Source organism: Balaenoptera ricei, chromosome 21 (genome assembly GCF_028023285.1).
Source record: "Balaenoptera ricei isolate mBalRic1 chromosome 21, mBalRic1.hap2, whole genome shotgun sequence".
Lineage (NCBI taxonomy): Eukaryota > Metazoa > Chordata > Mammalia > Artiodactyla > Balaenopteridae > Balaenoptera > Balaenoptera ricei.
Window position 1 is genome coordinate 24,254,576 of NC_082659.1, and position 22,372 is coordinate 24,276,947.

The following is a 22,372-nucleotide window of genomic DNA, read 5'->3' on the forward strand; positions in this document are numbered from 1 at the left end:
TAAGCTGGGACAAAGTGAGAGAGTGGCATGGACATATATATACTACCAAATGTAAAATAGATAGCTAGTGGGAAGCAGCCGCATAGCACAGGGAGATCAGCTCAGTGCTCTGTGACCACCTAGAGGGGTGGGATAGGGAGGGTGGGAGGGAGACGCAAAAGGGAGGAGATATGGGGATATATGTATATGTATAGCTGATTCACTTTGTTATAGAGCAGAAACTAACACACCATTGTAAAGCAATTATACTCCAATAAAGATGTTAAAAAAAAAAACACACACACATAAGCACTGCCACTGCATAAACATGGATACTTAAAAAGGATGACAGCATGAAACAAGGAGCAATCTACATAGAAGATCATTTGGTTCAGAACATATACCATTCTGTTGCATATTTACAGGCAGAAATCCTAATGCTACCATTGCATCACAAATGCATTCTATTAGTCATAGGCAGGAAGAGTAAAAAAAAAGTCACTGTAAATACCAGGAAGACATTTCAGAAGTACACATTTTATTAGCCAGGCCTCAGATCAGATATTATAAAGTTCCCATGTGGCTGATCCACAAAGGAAGAGGTTAAATAAAAGGGGGGAGAGTCCATTTCTGGCACCAGTTTGGTAATAATAATTTAAATAAAAGAATGCATTAGAATAACCACAAGTCAAATGTAACAACTGTCAGAGATCCACAGGAACAGCTTCTAGAAGGCAACATAATATTCCTTTGAGATTAGTTAGTGAAAAGGCTTTACTGACTGATTTTTTGAGACCTCATACGCAATTTTCCTTTAAAAATAACTTTGTTACAATTTTAATAATATAATAATTGACACATTAAAGCCTTCTTTACTATGTTTTCAAAAACAGCAATATTAAGAATGCCTTACGGGGACTTCCTTGGTGATCCAGTGGTAAAGAATCCCCCTTCCTATGCAGGGGACTCGGGTTCCATCCCTGGTCAGAGAACTAGGATTCCCACATGCCGTGGGGCAACTAAGCCCACGTGCCACAAACTACAGAGCCCACACACTCTGGAGCCTGCGTGCCACCACTAGAGAGAGAAAACCCACACACCACAACTAGAGAGAAGCCCACGCGCCACAACGAAGAGCCTGCATGCCACAGCTAAGACCCAACGCAGCCATAAATAAATAAACAAACAAACAAATAATAAAACTCTGTTCCCTTGGCAAAATTCTAAAAAAAAAACAAAAAACAAAGAATGCCTTACAGGTGTGTTTTCACATTTACTATTTCAATTATGAAATACTTCCTACATGGTTCATTTTCCCAAGGTTTCAGGAAACTCATAATGATAATAGTAACTAACATTTATTGAACACCTACTATTGCCAAGACCTGTGCTAAATGATTTTCCCATTTAATCCCTCCCAAAAATCCTATTTAGGAGGTTTTACTGTCTCATTTTAAACCTAAGAAAGCTCAGAGTAATAAGTGGCAGAGTAAAGATTCAAATCCAGTTGTAAACTCTGATATGTCTTGTATAAGAATCATTAACTAATATTTAACACAGGTTATTCCACCTCAAACTGGATATTTTGTCACAGTACAGAAATTCATAAATGCATATTTAGGGAATTCTTGTTTAACTTTAGGAAAATAATACTATGTTTATCCTACACTACTAAATAAACAACTAGCTGGAAAGACTATAAATAACAGTTAAGGACAATATGCTAAGGATAAGCACCACGCAAATGGTCAATCATGAAGCACATACAGTTTTGTTTACCATAAGGCCTCCAGTGTTTAACTCAATGCCAGGCACAGTCAACAATAAATATTAATTGACTGAATGAATGACTATAATAAGAATGTTTCCACATACCCCTTTATTGGCCCTAGAAACAAATGTGCCAATTATCCATAATTTTAAAAAATAAGTCTGCACAGCAAGCATTTACCCAGTCTGCTGTTGTTCTAGTAGCCACTCCCATAAATAAAAACCTTGACTGTTAAGCTTAGACCACAACTCTAATACACCATAAGAAAATCATTCTATCTCTACACATCCAACTGAGGATTCTTTTGCAACTTAACTTTCACAGACTGCTTTTTTAACACAGGTGGTGTACCTACCAAAACTTACCCTTCTCCCAAATAGTAGAGATAAAAACCTTATTTCCTTTCTTCTTCCTCAGAATTTCATCTAAATCAAACCACCACATGAAAATAATCACTTCCAGAGAGCAAGATTTATGTAAATAACAAGTATTAGAAAAAAGAGAAAGAAAATATCATTTAGGAGCTCTTATGCACACTTCATGAAGGAAACACCACGCTGGTAAACCTGGACTGTTTGTTTCCCAGGTTACTGCCTCTCTCGACATTATCTTCTAGCCCTAGCACTGAAATAATCACTGAAGGATCTGAAATCCTACAGCTAAGCACTATGGAATCATCAATTTGTTACTAACTCACAAATTCCTGTGCAGAAATTTAGCTTAAAGACAAAAAAAATAAGGCCAAAATAAGGGGTGACAGTTGAGAACCCAGATGGCTCTATTCAAGTTTATGAATGATTTACTCCTAGGGTGGCAGGACTTAATGCAAATGCACGTAGAGGAAACTGTCAGCTGCATTGTGGTTCAACCAATAGAAGCACAGCTCCATCTTGGCTGTGCACTAGACTGCATTACAAACAGACGGATACCATCGCTTCAACTGCAGCCTTTCAGACAAGAGGTAGGTTATATGATCTTTTCATTTAATAATACATGTCCTTATGATACAATATAAATATTTTACCATAAAAACAAAGCAGAAAGCTTTGTTCCTACTAAAGACCCAAAAAAATGTATTCATTTCATTGTTTGGTAGGATTTTTATTATGAAAATATGAAGACTATCTTTGCTATTTGATAAGCACCCTTACCATCTGTGCCTTAACAGAAAATCATTACATTTTCTATGAACCTAATCTATATCCAGACCTTAGAGTAAGCCATATGCATGTGATGTTAAGAGGTTACTTGCAAATTTCATCTTCTCTGAGCTATTTCATTTCAGCGGTTTGGTCTGTCTTAACAAAGGATTTTTCTTAAAGAAAAATCTAGACTAAAAGCAAATCCAGGACTAAAGCTTTCTGATTATATGTGCAAATTTAAAGCAGTTATTTATAAGAAAGTTTGCTGTATTTTAAGGAATATGAGAAAATAATTCAAAATTTTATTTGACTTTGAGTGTAGATGCAGAGAATGCCAATAAATTATCACATTGTGATTTGTATATAAAAATAAAAAGACCATAAAGGTACCATTACGTAGGCTGCATTATACTGTAACCAAAGAGACCATTTATAGAGCTTTAGGCTTTCATACATTTTCATTAAAATAATTCCCTACAGTCAAATTTTAAAGTCTCTATCACTGTAACATACAAATCATGCTATTAAATAAAAACCTTCTTAAGCAGTGTTTCATTTTTATATGCCACAAAAATATACACTTATCACACTATTTCTATATAATGTTAGTTATTCTTAAACTGAACTTAAAATAAATACACAGTAAGTCATTTTGATAAACTAAATTTTAAAATAAAAATATGCTCTAAGAAGAATTGGTTATGGGAGGAAGGAGGGTACCCTTCAAGGTAATAAGATTACTTTCATAGCTAACAGCAATCATTCATGCCTACTAAAAATTACTATTCAACTGCTGACCAAATTTCTAATTCTACAATATTAAAGCATGAAAAAATAATTATTTAGTAAATGCTAGAGTTCCAGGATATTACCTATATATACTGACCTAAAGATCCAACTTCTGTCCTTTTCTTTGCTGGTAAATCTATTTTAAATTTTAAAGGGTTTTTTTTTCATAATTTTTATTCCTTCTGTTTCTTAACCAGTGTTCTGCTAGCATGAGCAAAGTATCCCTTACAAAGCCCAAAGGTTGCTGTAAGAAGATATTAGATCTCTCCAGGTTCGGTACAATGTGGTTAATTGCCTAGAAAACATTCCTGCTTGCTATACGAAGTATGGGAGCTCAAAAAAAAGTCTCAGATCAAATAAAAATAACTTTGTCAAATAAAACAGTTAACTCATAACTCAAATTTCAGGTAAACTGTAGACAAAAACTCCTACCACCCACATTTTTTAAACATTATAATCAGCCTACATTTTACTGGCAATATATCTATAGTTAGTACAGATGGAGGCTCATTGCTGTTTAGCCAAACTGACTAAAGACATGGCCTAAGCCAGAGAGTTCCAGCGTTGGGTGCGTTGTTCTGTATATAAAGGCTATTACGATTAATTGATCATATTTCAAAGTGATATGCTTAAATGCACTAGAGAATTCAATTCAAAGCCTTTTTCCACAAATAGAGCAAAGGCATAATTTTATTCTGATCTGGCAATTCAAGGTTCCAGAACAGTTCCAAGTCCTATCCCTGTAAATATTTCACTAGGGCCATTTAAAATGGGAGGAAAAATAGGTGATGGGAATATATTAGAAAATAATAATAAACTAAAAATTATATATATGAAACTGTTCCTACTTTTTACTGTTTACTCTCACTTTTCGTAAGGCATGTTACAGCATTTGCTTCACATAAATTTACATTTTAATTTCAAAAATAGTCTCAAAATACAAGAAAATCCTAATGATAAATGTCTTTCTACGTATCTAATTATGTCTAATTCATCAAAGCAAGATTTAGATTTTATCCTAAACTTAACACACAGAATTATTAGAGCTCTACCGTACTCTGAAAGAATAAACCACATTAAATTTAAGGTGGAAAATGAATCTATATTACAGGGTTTACTTTTTCCAGATATGCCCAGAAGCTAACTAAAAAGTGAATGTTTTGAGATGCTCATCAGTTATCAACACACTCACAAATGGCAAACTGTCATCATTCACAACATAAACCTGACATGTATATATACTCTTTCTGAAAACTGCTTAGATGCTCCTAGCAAAACTTACAAGTACCCTTGGAAATGGCACATACTGCTATCCAGTCACTATCACAAGTATAATTATCATAAGCATATTTGTGTGTGGATAAAGTACACAGTCTAACCAAAGTCACAATTTACTAATCCTAATTTTTTAGAAGTAATCCAAACACAATAGATTATTAAAAACCAAAGGCAAGGAATACTTCTGGGTTTGAATAAATAATACATTCAAATGGTTCAAAAACCAAAGGAATATAACAAGGTACATCTTGACAAGTCTCACACACGTCCCTGTCTCCCGACTCTACTCTCCAACTCTCCAACCAACCCCACAAATAATGATTGCTATTAATTTCTGTATATCCCCAAGATTTTTGTGCAGATACAAGCAACTAAAAATATATATTATTTCCCTTTTTCCTCTATACACTGTCCTGCACTTTGTTTACTTAACAACATATCCTAGAAATCTTTCCATGTCACTACAGTCACCTCACTCATGCTTAACATCCGACTGTGTGAGTATACATTAATTTAACCAGAAGAATAGTTCATTGATGGGTACAAGTTAACTTCAAAGTAAGTGAATTTAGTTGTGTGTCTGTCTGCCTGCCCCCCTTCTTGCCTCCCCTTATCTCTCCCTTCCCATCTCTCCCCCTCCCTCCCTCTCACTCTATTTTTTTAGGAGCAAGGGGACCTGAAAAATTTTTAAGCAGTTCACTTGTACCTCAAAAATAAATAGAATATAAAGTTCCTTAAGCCAACTTTCTAATCATTCTAAAATTTCATTTTGAAACAGTAACTTACATTATTAGTCTTTACAATTTCTCCCCAGTCTTAAGAAGTCACCACAAATTTAAAAAGGCCTACTCATGGGACTTCCCTGGTGGTCCAGTGGTAAAGAATCTGCCTTCCAATGCAGGGGATGCAGGTTCGATCCCTGGTCGGGGAACTAAGATCCCACATGCCGCGGGGCAACTAATCCCACATGCCACAACTACTGAGCCCGCACATCTCAACAAGAGAAAACCTGAACACCACAATTAGAGAGAAGCCCACGTGCCACAAAGACACGACACAGCCAAAAATAAAAATAACAGTAAATGAAATATTAAAATAAATAAAAATAAAAAGGCCTGCTCATAATAAATTAAAATACAAAGTAATAAATTCAGTATAATTTCAACCAGGTATGAGTTATAGATTTATACAGCCAATGTCTAGGATAAAAGAAAAAAATTACAAGTTTGATATGTTAGAGAGATAAGATTATAGGTGATGCTTTTTTTTTTAATTTATTTATTTTATTTATTTATTATTTTTGGCTGCGTTGGGTCTTCGTTGCTGCGTGCGGGCTTTCTCTAGTTGCGGCGAGTGGGGGCTACTCTTTGTTGCGGTGCGCGGGCTTCTCACTGCGGTGGCTTCTCTTTTTGCGGAGCACAGGCTCTAGGCGCGCGTGCTTCAGTAGTTGTGGCACACGGGCTTAGTTGCTCCGCAGGATGTGGGATCTTCCCGGACCAGGGCTCAAACCCGTGTCACCTGCATTGGCAGGCGGATTCTTAACCACTGCACCACCAGGGAAGTCCACAGGTGATGCTTTTAATTTTTATTTTAAATTGCTATAATGATATTTTTGATATCAATCATGAAATAGCAGTTTAAATTAACATTAATTAATATGGTAGATTAATTTCAGAGGCATAATGTGGAAATTACCTCACTCTACTCTCTCCTCCCTCCCCTACCATTGTTTCCCCTGCAATCAGTTCTAATGCCAGATTTAGAAGAGAAATCTTCAAAAGAAATTCCCAAATTTTAAAAAGGAATCAACCTGAAAGGCCTTAACAGAAAGTCTAAGGAATACTTTCATCAGTGCTGGAGAGGGCTAGGTTAGCCAAGGTAAAGTTATTAGACAGACCCTCAGGAAATTCTTCCTGTTCTTTACCTGCCCACATAAGTCGCACGATCCCCCCGTTTCACCAAGGTCCTAATCTTCTTCCTCTCCCTCTCCTCTATTAGCTCTGCTTTTTAAAAAGCACCTGAAACTCATTCACACTGAAGTAAGAATAATTGTAACAATGTTTGTTACCCCTCCCAGGAGTATCTGCATTTTAGCAGTGCTAAAAATCCTACAGGAGTTCCAAAGCTGAACATTTTTCAGGCATTTGTGTGTCTGTGCACATGCATTCATGACACTACTCTATCAGCAAGGCTGGGTCAAGAAGGACTTAACTTTGGCCTCCGTTTGAGTTGGTTTCTATAGGTTACTTGCCTGTTTGTGTAAAAGGTGGTTAAGTTCAGCGGCGGCAACAACGCAGAGGCGGAGGCGCAGCCTACCAGGACGCCGCGCTGCACGAGCCCAATTTACACTGTGTTCTACCTGAATGGCACCCACCCCACAACACAACACGACTGGTGCTCCCCAGAGCTGTACAACGCAGCAGCCTGCTTTCTATAAGGGTGTGCTTGGAAGAGAAAAATCCAAAAGATACAAGAGTAACTTTGCAAGGCTGGGTCTCTTGACATAGTTTGAAATACTGTAATGTAATGGGAAGTTACTCAAATACCTGTGTTCCAGACAATGCATTTTTGTATGTCCCAGAACAGAAGCAATTAATTCAATTACTGTCCATTAGTCTCTTGTCCCTCATTTCAAGATGAAGGGTGACCAAGCACCATAAATGGATTCTTAAATCCAACTAGAAAAAATGAATTTAAGCCTTTACTGTTGGCCTCAGATCATCAGTTTAACCTTCAAAATATATGAAGGAAAAAAGGAAGGGACCAAGTCCAACCAAAGAAGTGAGATGATCCGCCACGCAAATCAGATTTAAAGAAAAAAGAAAAAAAACCCTTAGAAAATATTAGTTTATTAACCCCAAAGTTTTAAAATTATATTTATAAAGAAAACAGAAATTGAAGGAATTATATTGTTATGTGTGGGGGGTTTTAAGTCAGTTTTTAATCTTTTTTGGTGTGAAAATGATATTGTGGTTATATTTAAAAACAGAGTCCTCACCTTTTAAGAGATATATACTGAAATATTCCTAGATGAAGTGACATGATGTCTGGGATTTGCCTCAAAATAATCCATGGAATGGAAGTGAGTAGAGATACAGACTGGCCAAGAATTGATGAAGCTGTGTTATAAGCACATGGGTGTTTACTATACTCTTATACTTCTGTACTACCTTGAAATTTTCTATAAATGAAACATACTCTCACACACAAGTTATCTCCAGCACTTAGAAAAGTATTTGTTGGGACTTCCCTGGTGGTCCAGCAGTTAAGACTCCACACTCCCAACGCAGGGGGCCCGGGTTCAATCCCTGGTCAGGGAACTAGATCCCACATACCACAACTAAGAGCCCACATGCCGCAACTAAAAGATCCCACGTGCCGCAACTAAAGATCCTGCATGCCGCAACTAAAGATCCCGTGTACCCAACAAAGATCCTGCGTGCTACAACTAAGACCCAGCGCAGCCAAATAAATAAACAAATATTTTTTAAAAAAGTATTTGTGGGCTTCCCTGGTGGCGCAGTGGTTCGGAGTCTGCCTGCCAATGCAGGGGACACAGGTTCGTGCCCTGGTCCGGGAAGATCCCACATGCCGCAGAGCAGCTGGGCCCATGAGCCACAATTACTGAGCCTGCGCGTCTGGAGCCTGTGCTCCGCGGCAAGAGAGGCCGTGATAGTGAGAGGCCCGTGCACTGCGATGAAGAGTGGCCCCCACTTGCCACAACTGGAGAAAGCCCTCGCACAGAAACGAAGACCCAACACAGCCATAAATAAATAAATAAATAAAATTAAAAAAAAAAAAAAAAAAAGAATAAGGCTTTAAAAAAAAAAAGAATAAAAAAAAAAAGTAAATACCTTGTCACTTTAAAAAAAAAAAGTATTTGTTACACAGTAGGTAATCAATAAACATTTGTTTACAAGAATGAAAGTCTATGTACAACTATGTAGCAAAAAAATTACGCAAAATAATTCATTTCTTTCGTAAAAGCAAGCACACAAACTGACAACAGTCACTGAATTAGGGAAGTGGAACTATGGGGTTTTTTCCTCTCATTTCAAAAAGTTTCTTAGTATATAGGTATTTTATAATTTTTTCAAAAAGCTTAAAGAGATATTTTTGGGGTTTTTGTTTATTTATTTATTTTTGACTGGGTCAGGTCTTAGTTGCAGCACGCGGGATCTTCACTGTGGCATGTGGGCTTCTCTCTAGTTGTGGCGTTCAGGCTTTCTCTCTCTAGTTGTGGCATGCAGGCTCCAGAATACGTGGGCTCTGCAGTTTGTGGCACGTGGGCTCTCTAGTTGAGGCGCATGGGCTCAGTAGTTGAGGCACGCAGGCTCAGTAGCCCTGCGGCATGTGGGAATCTTAGTTCCCCGACCAGAGATTGAACCCACGTCCCCTGCATTGGAAGGTGGATTCTTTACCACTGGACCACCAGAGAAGTCCCCTTAAAAAGATATTTTTGAATGATTAAGATAATAAAGTCATTTATTATTTTTAATACTATCAGATCTTCATCCTTACAGTCCCATTTAAGGCCCAACAAGTATCAGGTCAACAAGAGCAAAGCTTAATGCAAGAACAGTGAAACTTTAACTCACTGGCTAATTTTGTGAAATGGAATAATAATTTAATAATACATACCTTTGGGATGCTGAATTTGCCTGTTTTTTTTTAATATTCCTGTCCATAGGTCATTTAGGTATTATGAAACATTTAAGACTATCATATACATACCAAAAAAAATCCTAAGATTAAGGTCTCTTCATAGGCAACTTTAATCTAAAACTGTATTATCCTTATTCTGAAAACTGTCATTATTTGGATTTTCTTTCTCTACTATTTTTCACTCAGCCATTATTTCCTGATTCAGATCACCTGTCCTGGAAGTTTAAAGGAGTGGAAATAGACAGAAATACACTGAACCAAGAAGGTGAGAAGGATCCACAAGGGTAACGGGAAAAGCTTTTCTGCAGAAAGTTTGAAGAACACAACTGTAAAATGCTAAGATTTTTTTGTAGATAACAGCTCTCTGACCACTGCTTTAATCAAATTTTAAACCAATTCAGCTGCCTTTTTTCTCCCTCCATTAGCAGTTAATTTCTGTATATGAATCTTGATCATAAATATTTGTCTAACAAATGATATACATTAAAAAATACGTAGTATGGTTTACAGAGTACACTGCATAGATATCAAAAAAATTAAAGAATACCACTCAGGCATTAATTCTGACAGAAAATAAGGAAGACTCATGCAGCCTATATAAATTTACTAACAAATCTTAGAAACTGACATCTGAATTGACCAATCGGTAGAGTTTCGTTACATATATTCATTTTCTACCTTTCTACAGATTCCAACAAGCAATATAAGAAGTGGAATCTCTAAGAATGGCCTCCCAGAGCTCCAGCTTCTGGAATGAAACAACTACATCTGTTTATCAATACCTTGGTTTTCAAGTTCAAAAAATTTACCCTTTCCATGATAACTGGAACACTGCCTGCTTTGTCATTCTGCTTTTATTTATATTTACAGTGGTATCTTTAGTGGTGCTGGCTTTCCTTTATGAAGTGCTTGACTGCTGCTGCTGTGTAAAAAACAAAACTGTGAAAGACTTGAAAAATGAACCGAACCCTCTTAGAAGTATGATGGACAACATCAGAAAACGTGAAACTGAAGTGGTCTAGTACTCCACATAAGATGAACAAAAGCTCTGAAAACAGCCGTCAATTACTGAGAAAGAAAAATTTCTGAGGTCAACTGTTATTACAAAATTGACTATGAATAATTAAAAGATTTCTACTAGAAGGGAAAAACAAGTTAAATATGCACTTTTTGTGTTATCGATTTCATTAAATACACAGTAAAACTTTCACAAATGTGAATAATTTACCAATCTATTTAAAATAACACTTCAAAAACTAGATAAAAGATTCCTAGAACTCAATACTAGGCATTAAAAAGTAAACTGGAAACCAAAAGAAAGGCTAATGATCCCAAAATAACATTCCTAAACAAACCATGTGAACTAAAAAACAGAGTACTATCCTTCATATATTTTGGTAATTAAAATGCTACTTAAAGTACTTATCTAAATCCAAAGTAAAATATTCCCACTTATACGTAAGTCCCTACTTACTAAGAAGCAATACTTTCTAGTTTATTGAAGACAACTTAAACATTTTTAAAGATTTAAGTTTTATGTAGGATTAGTGTGAAAAAAAAGACGCAAAATACTCAGCAAGGTCACAAGGACACTTGCATAAACTTTTCATAAAACTGACTTACTGGGCTTCCCTGGTGGTGCAGTGGTTGGGAATCCGCCTGCCAATGCAGGGGACACGGGTTCGAGCCCTGGTCTGGGAGGATCCCACATGCCGTGGAGCAATTGGGCCTGTGAGCCACAACTACTGAGCCTGCGCGTCTGGAGCCTGTGCTCCGCAACGAGAGGCCGCAACAGTGAGAGGCCCGCGCACAGCCATGAAGAGTGGCCCCCGCTCGCCGCAACTAGAGAAAGCCCTCGCACAGAAACGAAGACCCAACACAGCCAAAAGTAAATAAATAAATAAATAAATTTATTTAGGAAAAAAAAAATTACAGAACTAATCAATTTAAAAAAAAAAAAACTGACTTACTGTTTAGTAAGAAATACATGGCCTAAGATGAGCTGTTGTCAAGCTCAAACTTCCTCGCATGCCCCCTAAATTGCATTTCTTGAGCTTGTTCTTTCATTATGCCTCTCGCATTCACACTCCCAAGGCCTAAGACACCCAATGCAAAAAGACTGCCAGGTAATTCCCTGGCGGTTCAGTAGTTAGGACTGGGCGATTTCACTGCCAGGACCCAGGTTCAATCCCTGGTCCGGGAATTAAGATCCCGAAAGCCGCGCAGTGTGGCAAAAAAAAAAAAAAAAAAGACTGCCAAAAAAGTCAAAAGCAAGTCAAAAGCTAGGACCACTTAACACCTGTTAAGAAATATGGCAATCTTATTTCTTGGAATGCCAAAGCCTGTACAGTATTATATTTTATAACCCTGACACTATTTTGCTACTACCCATGAACAAACCAAAGTATGCTTTTAATCTGATTCAGATCACTATAACTGCCCTTAGACCAGAAATGTCACTCCTGGAAATTTATTCTGAGAAATTACTTCAAAAGAAAAAACTGAAGATACAAAGATGTTTACAATAGCATTACTCAAAATAACAAAATAATTGGAAGTAACGGCACTTAACTAAATGTGTCTCATCAACATTAAGAAGCAACTGAAAATTATGGCAAAACAGAAAATACTTGATATGGGAAGTGAAAAATAAGTATCTGTCATTTTCAACTTAGAGAGCCCTACATGCCAGTCTGAAATCGCTTTTCCACACAATGTTTTTATATTTTTCTTTTAACATTAGAAACAAACACAAATAACATAACCAACTTTCAAAGGACTTGTGGAACTTAGGTATACAAAATATTCTGGTAACCAAGAGCTACTCTGAGCACTTGTTAAAACCACATTTTCATAAATGGAAAACTTTGGGGTCCTTGCCATAGATGGGAAGCATACAGGTCCTTTAATAACTAGATTTTTTGATAACATACACTACCTTTTCCCTACCCTACCCTGTAATCTATTTAGCCATTTAACCAATACGTACTGAGTGCTTCCATGTGTGAGGGATTAGGTTACAATGGCAAACAAGTAATCAGGCAATTAGAGTGGCACACAATAGCTTTGTCAGAAACAGGGAGTGCTCTGGGAATTCAAAGGCTAAGCAATAAACACAAATTGGAAAGTGGGAATGACTTTAAAGCTGAAACCTAGAAGAGGAATAGGAGTTAACCAAAAGAAAGAGGGAAGGAGGTAAGAAAGAACGTTCCAGGAAGAGGAAATAATATGAGCAAAGGCCAAGAGGCAAGAGAGTGAAGCATGTTAGAGGAGCTACAAGCCAGTATCACTAGGACAGAGTACAAGGAGAAAAGTGAGATATGGGCACAAAAGATAAGGGGGACAAGATCAAGTACAGCATGTAGGCTGCAGGAAAAGGTGGGCTTTGTCTGAAAAGCAATGATCAGCCTTAAGCAGAGAATGACATCATCAGATTCATGATTAGAAAAATCACTGACTGTTGTACAGAGAATGGCCAGTAGGGAAGCTAAACCAGGAGACCTGACAAGCAGCTGACTGGGCAATCCAATGGTAGTGCCCCGAGCTAGGGTGGTATGGTAGTCTTTAGTGTTTACACCCAGTATTTCCAGCTCCCCTCTTTCTGAGCACATGGAACTGGCTGGGTACAGCCCTGTGACTAGCTCTGGCTAATGAGATGTGCGAGGAATTGATGTGTAATCACCTCCAGACCACAGCATTTAACTGCCAGGCAAGATCTTCCAGAGTTCTCTTTCCCTCGGGCATTGAAACAAAACCAACAACATTTGAAATATCAGCTACTCTATCAGCTTGGGTCCTTGAGTGACTGTAATGAGCTAAGACCCCTGCCAACACATGATAAACATGTGGTATGAAAGAGAAACAAACCTTTGTTGTTTTAAGCCACTGAGATTTTGGAGCAAAGATATTCTTAAGCAGATCAAAGAGACCAGGTCTAAGAGCAGGTCTCTGTTAATGTTTAAAACAATTTGTAAAACTTTATTATGAATTCATGTAAATTTCATTGTAATGAGAGATAATCAAACCTAATGCACGTGCTAACAAGAATGATAAACCTCCTTTGATAGAAAGACTGGCTCTGCTTTAACACCAGTAAAACAGCTTGAAGAACACTAACAAGATGACATCAATAAAGATTACACTGCTACACTTTGAAGGAGGTAAATAATTTCTGTTGCGAATTAAGTTGCACTGACCTAGCTGTCGAAAAGATAATAGCCTAAGAGTAAACTAAACCCAAAATAAGCAGAAGGAAGGAAATAATAAATGCTAAAGTGGAAATAAATGAAATTTTTAAAAACCAGAAAAACAGATATGTCAGTGAAACAAAGAGTTGTTTTTTTTAAAAGATCAACAAAATTGACAAACCTTTAAACTGGACTAACCAAAAAACAAAACAAAAACAAATAAACAAACAAAAAATTCCTAAAATCAGAAATGAAAGAAGGGAGGGATATCACTATTGACCTTATAGAAATCAAAAGCGAATACTCTAAAAAACTTTGGACAATGTAGATGATGACATGGACAAACCCCTAAAAAGACAAACTACCAAATTAACTCAAGAAGAAATAGAGGGCTTCCCTGGTGGCGCAGTGGTTGAGAATCTGCCTGTCAATGCAGGGAACACGGGTTCGAGCCCTGGTCTGGGAGGATCCACATGCCGCGGAGCAGCTAGGCCCATGAGCCACAATTACTGAGCCTGCGCGTCTGGAGCCTGTGCTCCGCAACAAGAGAGGCCGCGATAGTGAGAGGCCCGCGCACTGCAATGAAGAGTAGCCCCCGCTTGCCGCAACTAGAGGAAGCCCTCGCACAGAAACGAAGACCCAACACAGCAAAATAAGTAAATAAATAAATAAATAAATAAAGGTGCTAATAATTAAAAAAAAAAAAAAATAGAAAATCTGAATAGATCTATAAGAAGAAATTTCAACCAAGAGCATCCCACAAAGGAAAGCTCAGGCCCAAATGGCTTCCCTAGTGAATTCTATCAAATATTTAAGGAGAAATTTATATCAAACCTTCACAAACCTTTCCAGAAAACAGAGGAAAAGGAAATACTTCACAAATCGTTTGAGGCCAGAAATACCCCAATCAGCACAAGAAAACTACAGACCATATTCCTCACGAGTACAGATACAAAAATCCTGTACAAAATATCAGCAAAAATTCTGTACAAAATATTACAGAAGTAGATTATTCAGCAAAGTGAACCCCACAACAAATAAAAAGGATTACACACCATGACCAAGTAGGATTTATTCCAAGAATATAAGGTTGGTTTAACATCTGAAAACAAATTAATGTAATATACCATATTAATAAAAAACAAGAACAAACATGATTACCTCAATAGATGCAGAAAAAGCATTTAACAACATCTACTACCCATTTGTATTAAAAGCTCTCAACAAACTAAAAATAGAGGGGAATTCCTGATAAAGGGCACCTACAAAAACCCTGCAGCTAACATACATAATAGTGAAAGACTGAATGCTTTCCCCCTAAGATAGGAACAAGCGAAAGATATTCACACTCACTACTTCTATTACTAGCCAATACTAACAGTCAAGAAAAAGAAAGAAAAGGCATTGATGTTGGCAAGGTGAAGTAAAACTGTTCTTATTCACAGATGACAAAATCTTACATATAGATAATCCTAAAAAATCCACACAAAAAACTAGAAATAATGAGTTCAGCAAGGTTGCAGAGTTTGAGATCAGCGTACAAAAATCTACTGTGTTTCCATATACTAGCAATTAACAATCCAAATATCAAATTAAGAAAACAATTTCATTCACAATATCAAAAAGAATAAAATATTTAGAATTTAACAAAGCAAGACATACTTTAAAAACTACAAAACATTGTTGAAAGAAATTAGAAACCTAAAAAAATGAAAAGATAGCCATGTTAATTGACTGAAAGACTTAATATTGTTAAGATAGCAATTCTCAATGCAATCCCTATCAAAATCACAGCTGGCTCTTTTACAGATGAGACCTGACAAGCTGATCCTAAAATTTATATGGAAATGCAAAGGCTCCAGGAAAAACCAAAACAACTTTGAAAAAAAGAACAAAACTGAAGGACTTACACTTCCACACTTCCCAATTTCAAAATGTCACTAGAATGCTACAGCAATCAAGAGAATATCGTACTGGCATAAGGACAGACATATGAGTCAACGGAACCTAATTTAGATTCCAGAAAAAAAAACTCATTTGTAGTCAACTGATATTCCACAATGATGCCAATGCAAGTCAATGGGGAAAAGAAAGTTTTTTCAAGAAATGGTGCAGGGACAACTGAATAACCACACACAAAAAGATGAATTTACACCCTTATGTTAAACCATACATAAAAATATCAACTCAAACATATCACAGACCTAAATCTAAGAGCTAAAACTATAAAACTCTGAGAAGAAAACACAGGAGGAATTTTTTATGACCTTGGGTTAGGCAAAGATTTCTTAAATATGACACCAAGAACACATGTGATATTGGATCAAGAAACTGTACCCAGAATATATAAAGAACTCTTACAAATCAGTAGGAAGAAGACAACCCAATTTTTTCAAATGGGCAAAAAAACTGAATAGGCATTTCACCAAAAGACACATGATCAATAACACATGAAATGATGTTCAACATAATTAGTCATTAGGGTACTGCACATTAAGACCACAATGATACCTCACACCCACCAGAATGGCTACAATCAAAATGACAAGGAATAACAAGTGTTGGCAAGAATAAGAAAAAAAAATGGAACCCACATGCATTGATGGTGAAAATGTGAAATGGTACAGCCATTTTGGTAGTTTCTTAAAAAATTAAACATAAATTTACCACATGACCAAGAAATTCCACTCTTAGGTGGAATTCTATCCAAGAGGAAAAAAACACATGTCCATACAAAGACTTGTATGTGAATGTTCCCAGCAGCACTATTCATAATAGCCAAAAAGTGGAAACAATCCAAATGTCCATTAACTGGTGAACAGATAAACAAATTTTGGTATATATCATACAATGGATTACTCTTCAGCAATAAAATGGAATGAAATACTGATACATGCTACAACATGGATAAATCCTGGACAAAATGTCAGCAAACTGAATCCCACAACAAAGGATTACACGCCATGACCAAGTAGGATTTATTCCAAGAATGCAAGGTTGGTTTAACATCTGAAAATCCGTTAATGTAATATACCATATTAACAAAGAACAAGAACAACATTATCATCTCAACAGATGCCAGGTAAAAGAAGCCACATACTGAAGAACACATATTGTACAATTCCATTTATATGAAATGTCCAGAAAAGGCAAATATATAGAGACAGAAGTAGATTATTAATTATCAGAGGCTGAGGTGGGAACAAAAATTCAATTGTAGTAATAGTTGTTGCACAACTCTGTAAACTTACTAAAAATCTTTGAATTATACCCTTAAAACGAGTGAACGGTACAGTACATAAATTAAACCTCAGTGAAGTGTTTTTTTTTTTCTTAAAGATAATAACCTAAATTCTAACTACAAAACAACTATTAACATCCTAAGAGCAAAAAATTCTCATCATCCCAACCCTTATACTTAACAAAGTACCTAACAAACAATATGAATGATGAACTAAATGGTTTCCCGAAAAATAAAAGCTGAACAGTCCTAAAGAGTCAATTCTACTAACCAGAATTTTGTTTAGAGCCTGATGATCCTCCATGTTCTAGCTTCGCTTTCTTCTTCTTTGATGATGATGAAGATGACTCAGAAGATACAGAACGTTTTTCTACTACAGGAGTGGAAAGAGCTCGTTTTTTAAACAGCTCCCGTTCTCTCAAGAGACTTGGATCCATAATGCTGCAAAGATAAAAATAAGTTTCTTCAATACACATTCCAGTCACTCAAATCTATGTGCCAAATCCACAGGTCTCAACAAGAGTTACTTCCCAAACAGAATTACCTTTTATTACTTGTTCTCTAGCACTTGTATTTATTCACTCACTCATTCACTCAAAAAATTCTTTAATTAGTGCCTGTTATATGCCAAGCACTGTGCTAGGCACTAGAAAAGAAAAATAGGATTATTCTCTAAAGCTCTAGAACTACACTGTCCAATATAACAAACAGCCACTGGCCGAAGTGCTGACTGAGCGCCTGAAATGGGGCTAGAGTTGAGATGTACTCTAAGTGTAAAATACACCCACATTTAAAAGACTCAATACAACAAAAAGAACTTTTTAAATTACTGAAATATTTTAGACTGATTACACTAATGTGATAGTAGTTTGGATATACTCGGTTAAGTAAAATATTAAAATTAATTTCCCCTATTTTTTCTTTTTTTTTAATTATGGCTACTAAAAATTTTAAATTACATGTGTGGCTCACATTTGCAGCTCACACTGTATTCCTACTGGACAATGCTGTTTTAGGAACAACAGCAGGACTACTGGGTGGAAATTAGGAGACAAATTTAGGCTCATTGCAAAAAAATGAGAACCATCAGAATTGCTTATAAATTAAAAGGTATATTTTAAAACTGGTGGACTCTCATAAGTAAGAAGAGGCTGGATTAATATGTGTTAGAAATATCTACAGAAAATTCCTGATTTGGAAGGAGGTGGGACTAGACCTCTTTGGGTTTTCTCCCAGTTTTAAAACTCCACAATTCTAAGCAACTTCAGTACAACCAGGGAAGCCACAGGTCATTCAACAAGTATTTTAAAACATTCCTCTCTTGTCTGAACTCTCCCTAGAACCCCATGGAGAGTCTCAGAAGTACACAAGCTGACTACGAAAATGACTTCTACACTATTAAGACTAGTGTTCATAAGTTGGGAAGCAAAGTCCCAGAGGAAAAAGACTCTATTCTTATACTTTGAAAGCCTTCAAGCATGGGGTAGCTCAATAAATTTCTAAGTGAGCAACGAACGGAAGAACATCTTTAAATTGCTCTAGCCTCATTGTTAATGGTTTTACAATCCTTTATTAAATGTCTTCTGTTTGGGCTTCCCTGGTGGCGCAGTGGTTAAGAATCCGCCTGCTAATGCAGGGGACTCGGGTTCAAGTCCTGGTCCGGGAAGATCCCACATGCCACAGAGCAACTAAGCCCGAGCACCACAACTACTGAGCTTGTGCTCCAGAGCCCGCGAGACACAACTACCGAAGCCCGCGCGCCTAGAGCCCGTGCTCCACAAGAGACGCCACCGCAATGAGAAGCCCGCAAACCGCAACGAAGAGTAGCCCCCGCTCAAGGCAACTAGAGAAATCCCGCTGACAGCAACAAAGACTCAACGCAGACAAAAATAAATAAAATTTTTAAAAATAAATTAATTTTAAAAAACCAATATATTAAAAAAAAATTTCTCCTGTTTGTGAGGCACTGTACTCCAACCTTTGAAAAGTTCTGTAAGATAAATCCTTGCCTTCAATAAGCTTACATTTGAGAACATGAAAGCACTGAGCACCTCGGTTAAAAAGCAATGAATAGGGACTTCCGTGGTGGCACAGTGGTGAAGAATCCGCCTGCCAATCCAGGGGACACAGGTTCGATCCCTGATCCGCGAAGATCCCACATGCCACGAGGCAACTAAGCCTTGTGCCACAACTACTGAAGCCCGCGCCCCTAGACCCCGTGAGCCACAACAAGAGAAGCCACCGCAATGAGAAGCCCGCAAACCACAACAAAGAGTAGCCCCCTCGTTGCAACTAGAGAAAAGCCCGCGCACAGCAACGAAAGACCCAATGAAGCCAACAATAAATCAATCAAATAATTTTTTAAAAAGCAATGAATAAATAAAACGTGACTTACCATGCTAAAAGTTAAAAATATAAGCATTGAATAATTAGCCATTAAAAAGAATGAAATAATGCCATTTGCAGCAACACGGATGGACCTAGAGATTATCATACTAAGCGAAGTCAGAAAGAGAAACACCAATACCATATGCTATCACTTGTATGTGACATCTAAAATATGACACAAATGAACATATCTACGAAACAAAAACAGACTCACAAATATAGAGAACAGACTTGTGGTTGCCAAGCGGGGGCGGGGGGGGGGGGGCGGGGGGGGAAGGACTGGAAGTTTGGGTTAGCAGATGCAAACTATTATATGTAGGACGCATAAACAAGGTCCCACTGTACAGTACAAGGAACAATATTCAATATCCTGAGATAAACCATAATGGAAAAGAATATGAAGACTATATATGTATAACTGAGTCACTCTGCTGTAGAGGAGAAATTAAACACAACATCGTAAGCCAACTATGCTTCAATAAAATTTAAAATATATACATATATAAAAGCATTGATAAGAAATAATCAGAGTAAACTTCAGCTAAGGAACGAAAGAAGAATCACCGGCACAGGACCTCGAATCTAAGACCTGCCTTCTTCCCTCAGTTCTAATCCCTAACAGCAACATGACCTGGGCAATCCACTAGACCTCCCTAAATCCAATTTTATCATAAGTAAAATAAGGGTACTACCAATGCTGTCTACATCTAGCCCAACTGTAAGAATAAACTGAAAAAAATGTTTGTGAAAATGATTTTTTAAATAGTAAAGCTATACAAATATGTTATTTCAGTACTATTATTTTGAGTTGGATCTGAAAAGAAGTAACCGAATGATTACACTGAGGTGAAGAAGGGAGGAGGCAGTCTTGGGGAGGAAAAGTGTCAGAACAAGAAAGGAGAATTCCCCAGTGATAAGGCGAGGGCAACAAGCCTAAAACAGGAAACATCTGTTATCTGTTTATTTCACCTTGTAAAGACAGATAACTAACCCCGGCTGTTATAACCATGATTTTAACACAGATTTAACCAAATTTTACGAAGACCTGATGTTTACAGCATTTGATCCTCACAACTCTACGAGGTCACTGGTACTTCGCGTTATTTCTATTTTAATATGTGAAATCTGAAATGAAGAGGCATCGTTAAGGTCACACAGCTGAAAGTACCTGAGCCAGGACACGAATATCCTGACTCCTAAATCAGGTGGCCCTCACTCCAGACCTGAAATGCTGGTAAAGGCCTCCCAAACAAAGGCGACCTGTGTGGTTATGGGTCAAGTCCAATGGCACGAAGAACAGAAGATTTAAGGTCTTTCACCATCACATGCTCCGCCTAACTTTTCCTTACAAGACTACTACAGTATCTGTAGAGTTTTACATGTACTGACCTGTGTTGTAGACAGGACACATCACCCTGCCCATCTGACATTAACAAAAAACCAAAAACAAAAAACAAAAAAAACCCCACAACTCAGAGAGTCCATGTGTTCCCCCAATAAGAAGCCAAAAATTAAATGAAAATCTCGCTCCAAAGCCCACATTCTTTCCACTTTATCATTTGACTTCTTTCAACCTTTCTGCTCTTTCCTCTCTCGCTTCTTTCCCGCCTGCGCCTCGCAGGTGCCAACACTATGAATAGCCGGCAAGCTGAGAATAGACACTTGCTCACCTCTTAAATGACAGAAACGTAGAGGTGGACGGAAAAAGGTTACCGCAGCTATTTGTTTCGGGAAATGTCTTTAGGCTTTGCAGGAAACAACCATTATAACTCAAGCTTAGGAATCATTCCAAAGTGTGTCTCCAAAAGGCAGCTGAAAACAACAGTCCGCGAAGGAGCATCTACATCCCAGCCTTTAGGTGGCTGGGCACCGTTTCCCCAAACTCCACACACCTGGTTCGTACGGCAGCTGCTAATGCAAGCTGGGGGGACCAGGAAAAGGCACAATCAGCTCTCCGATGTGAATTTCCCCTCTTTCTAACCCAAAACTTTGCTCAATGAACCTCCGGCCTAAAAGACAATGCTCCCGAGAAGCTGTTAGCAGATTTCAGCGTTTCGCGCCGGGAACGGCGGCCCCAGCCTCCCGCGGGGTGGGAGGCCCGCTCGCCCCCGGGCGGAGGCGGCCCGGAGGAACAACAGGCCGGGGCTCCGCGCCCCTCACCCCGCTGCTGCAGCCCCTACCTGAGCCAGGAGGGCAGCCCCACGCGCCCGGCCGCCGCCTCCCAGAGCCTCCTCCTCGACCAGCCGCACACGCCCGCGTGGCCGCCGCTTCCTGCTCGTCGTCGGCGCCCCCGCTCGCCCGCACGCACGCCCAGCGCTACCCCGCCAGGTCGGGGTCTTCGCACTGGCGGCGGCGGCGGCGGCGGCGGCTCAGGCGGCAACTCGGCCCCGGGCTCCAACCACCACTTCCTGATCCGCGGGTTCGGAGCCCAGTCCCGGCAGCCACCGCGGCCCCTCGGCCGCCGAGAACGCGCATGCGCCCTCTCATACCCCCGCCCGGGGAGGGGAATCCAGAGCTGGGGCGTCCCTGGTCTCCATGACAACGGGAGGGTGGTTGGGAGAGGGGCTTAAGTGGGAGTTAAGCAGCCGCAGCTGAGAGGGAAGAACTCTCTCCTTTACAGAAATAGAACTGTAAAGCTACTAAATCCTCCTGCAGCGTGCTCTGGGATCTGTTTAACCCAAATGGCGACGAGATTTTTCAAGTTATTGTCTATCAGATGTCCTGTGACTTTACATCAAATGCCAGTCACCAACACCTAAACTTCGAAGAACATTGTTCCAGCTCTCTCTTTTTCAACTGAGGAAACAAGAGGCCCAGTGAAACTAAATGACTTGCTCGAGACAGCACAGCTAGCAAAGGCAAATCCTGACGTGAAGTTCAGTTTCTGAACTCCCAACCGCGCCCCCTGTAAACTCTCTTGGAAAAGGATTTC

General features: G+C 38.4%; 2 protein-coding genes across 2 annotated transcripts in view; one reads left to right on the top strand and one right to left on the bottom strand.

The window, feature by feature from the left end:
* Positions 1-21,880, bottom strand: part of GTF2E2 (general transcription factor IIE subunit 2) — a 62,546-nt gene extending 40,666 nt beyond the window's left edge. Inside the window, exons 1-2 of the mRNA XM_059909299.1 lie at positions 21,621-21,880; positions 17,324-17,493 (exon numbers count right to left, since the gene is read on the bottom strand). Of these exons, the coding sequence (XP_059765282.1) occupies positions 17,324-17,489 (166 nt within the window). The 5' untranslated portion in view covers positions 17,490-17,493; positions 21,621-21,880. The remainder of the gene's footprint in view (positions 1-17,323; positions 17,494-21,620) is intronic.
* Positions 9,828-10,646, top strand: SMIM18 (small integral membrane protein 18). Its single transcript, XM_059909193.1, has 2 exons — positions 9,828-9,889; positions 10,313-10,646. The coding sequence occupies exon 2, from the start codon at positions 10,350-10,352 to the stop codon at positions 10,644-10,646; it is 297 nt and encodes a 98-aa protein (XP_059765176.1). The 5' UTR covers positions 9,828-9,889; positions 10,313-10,349.
* Positions 21,881-22,372: the final 492 nt, after the last annotated feature.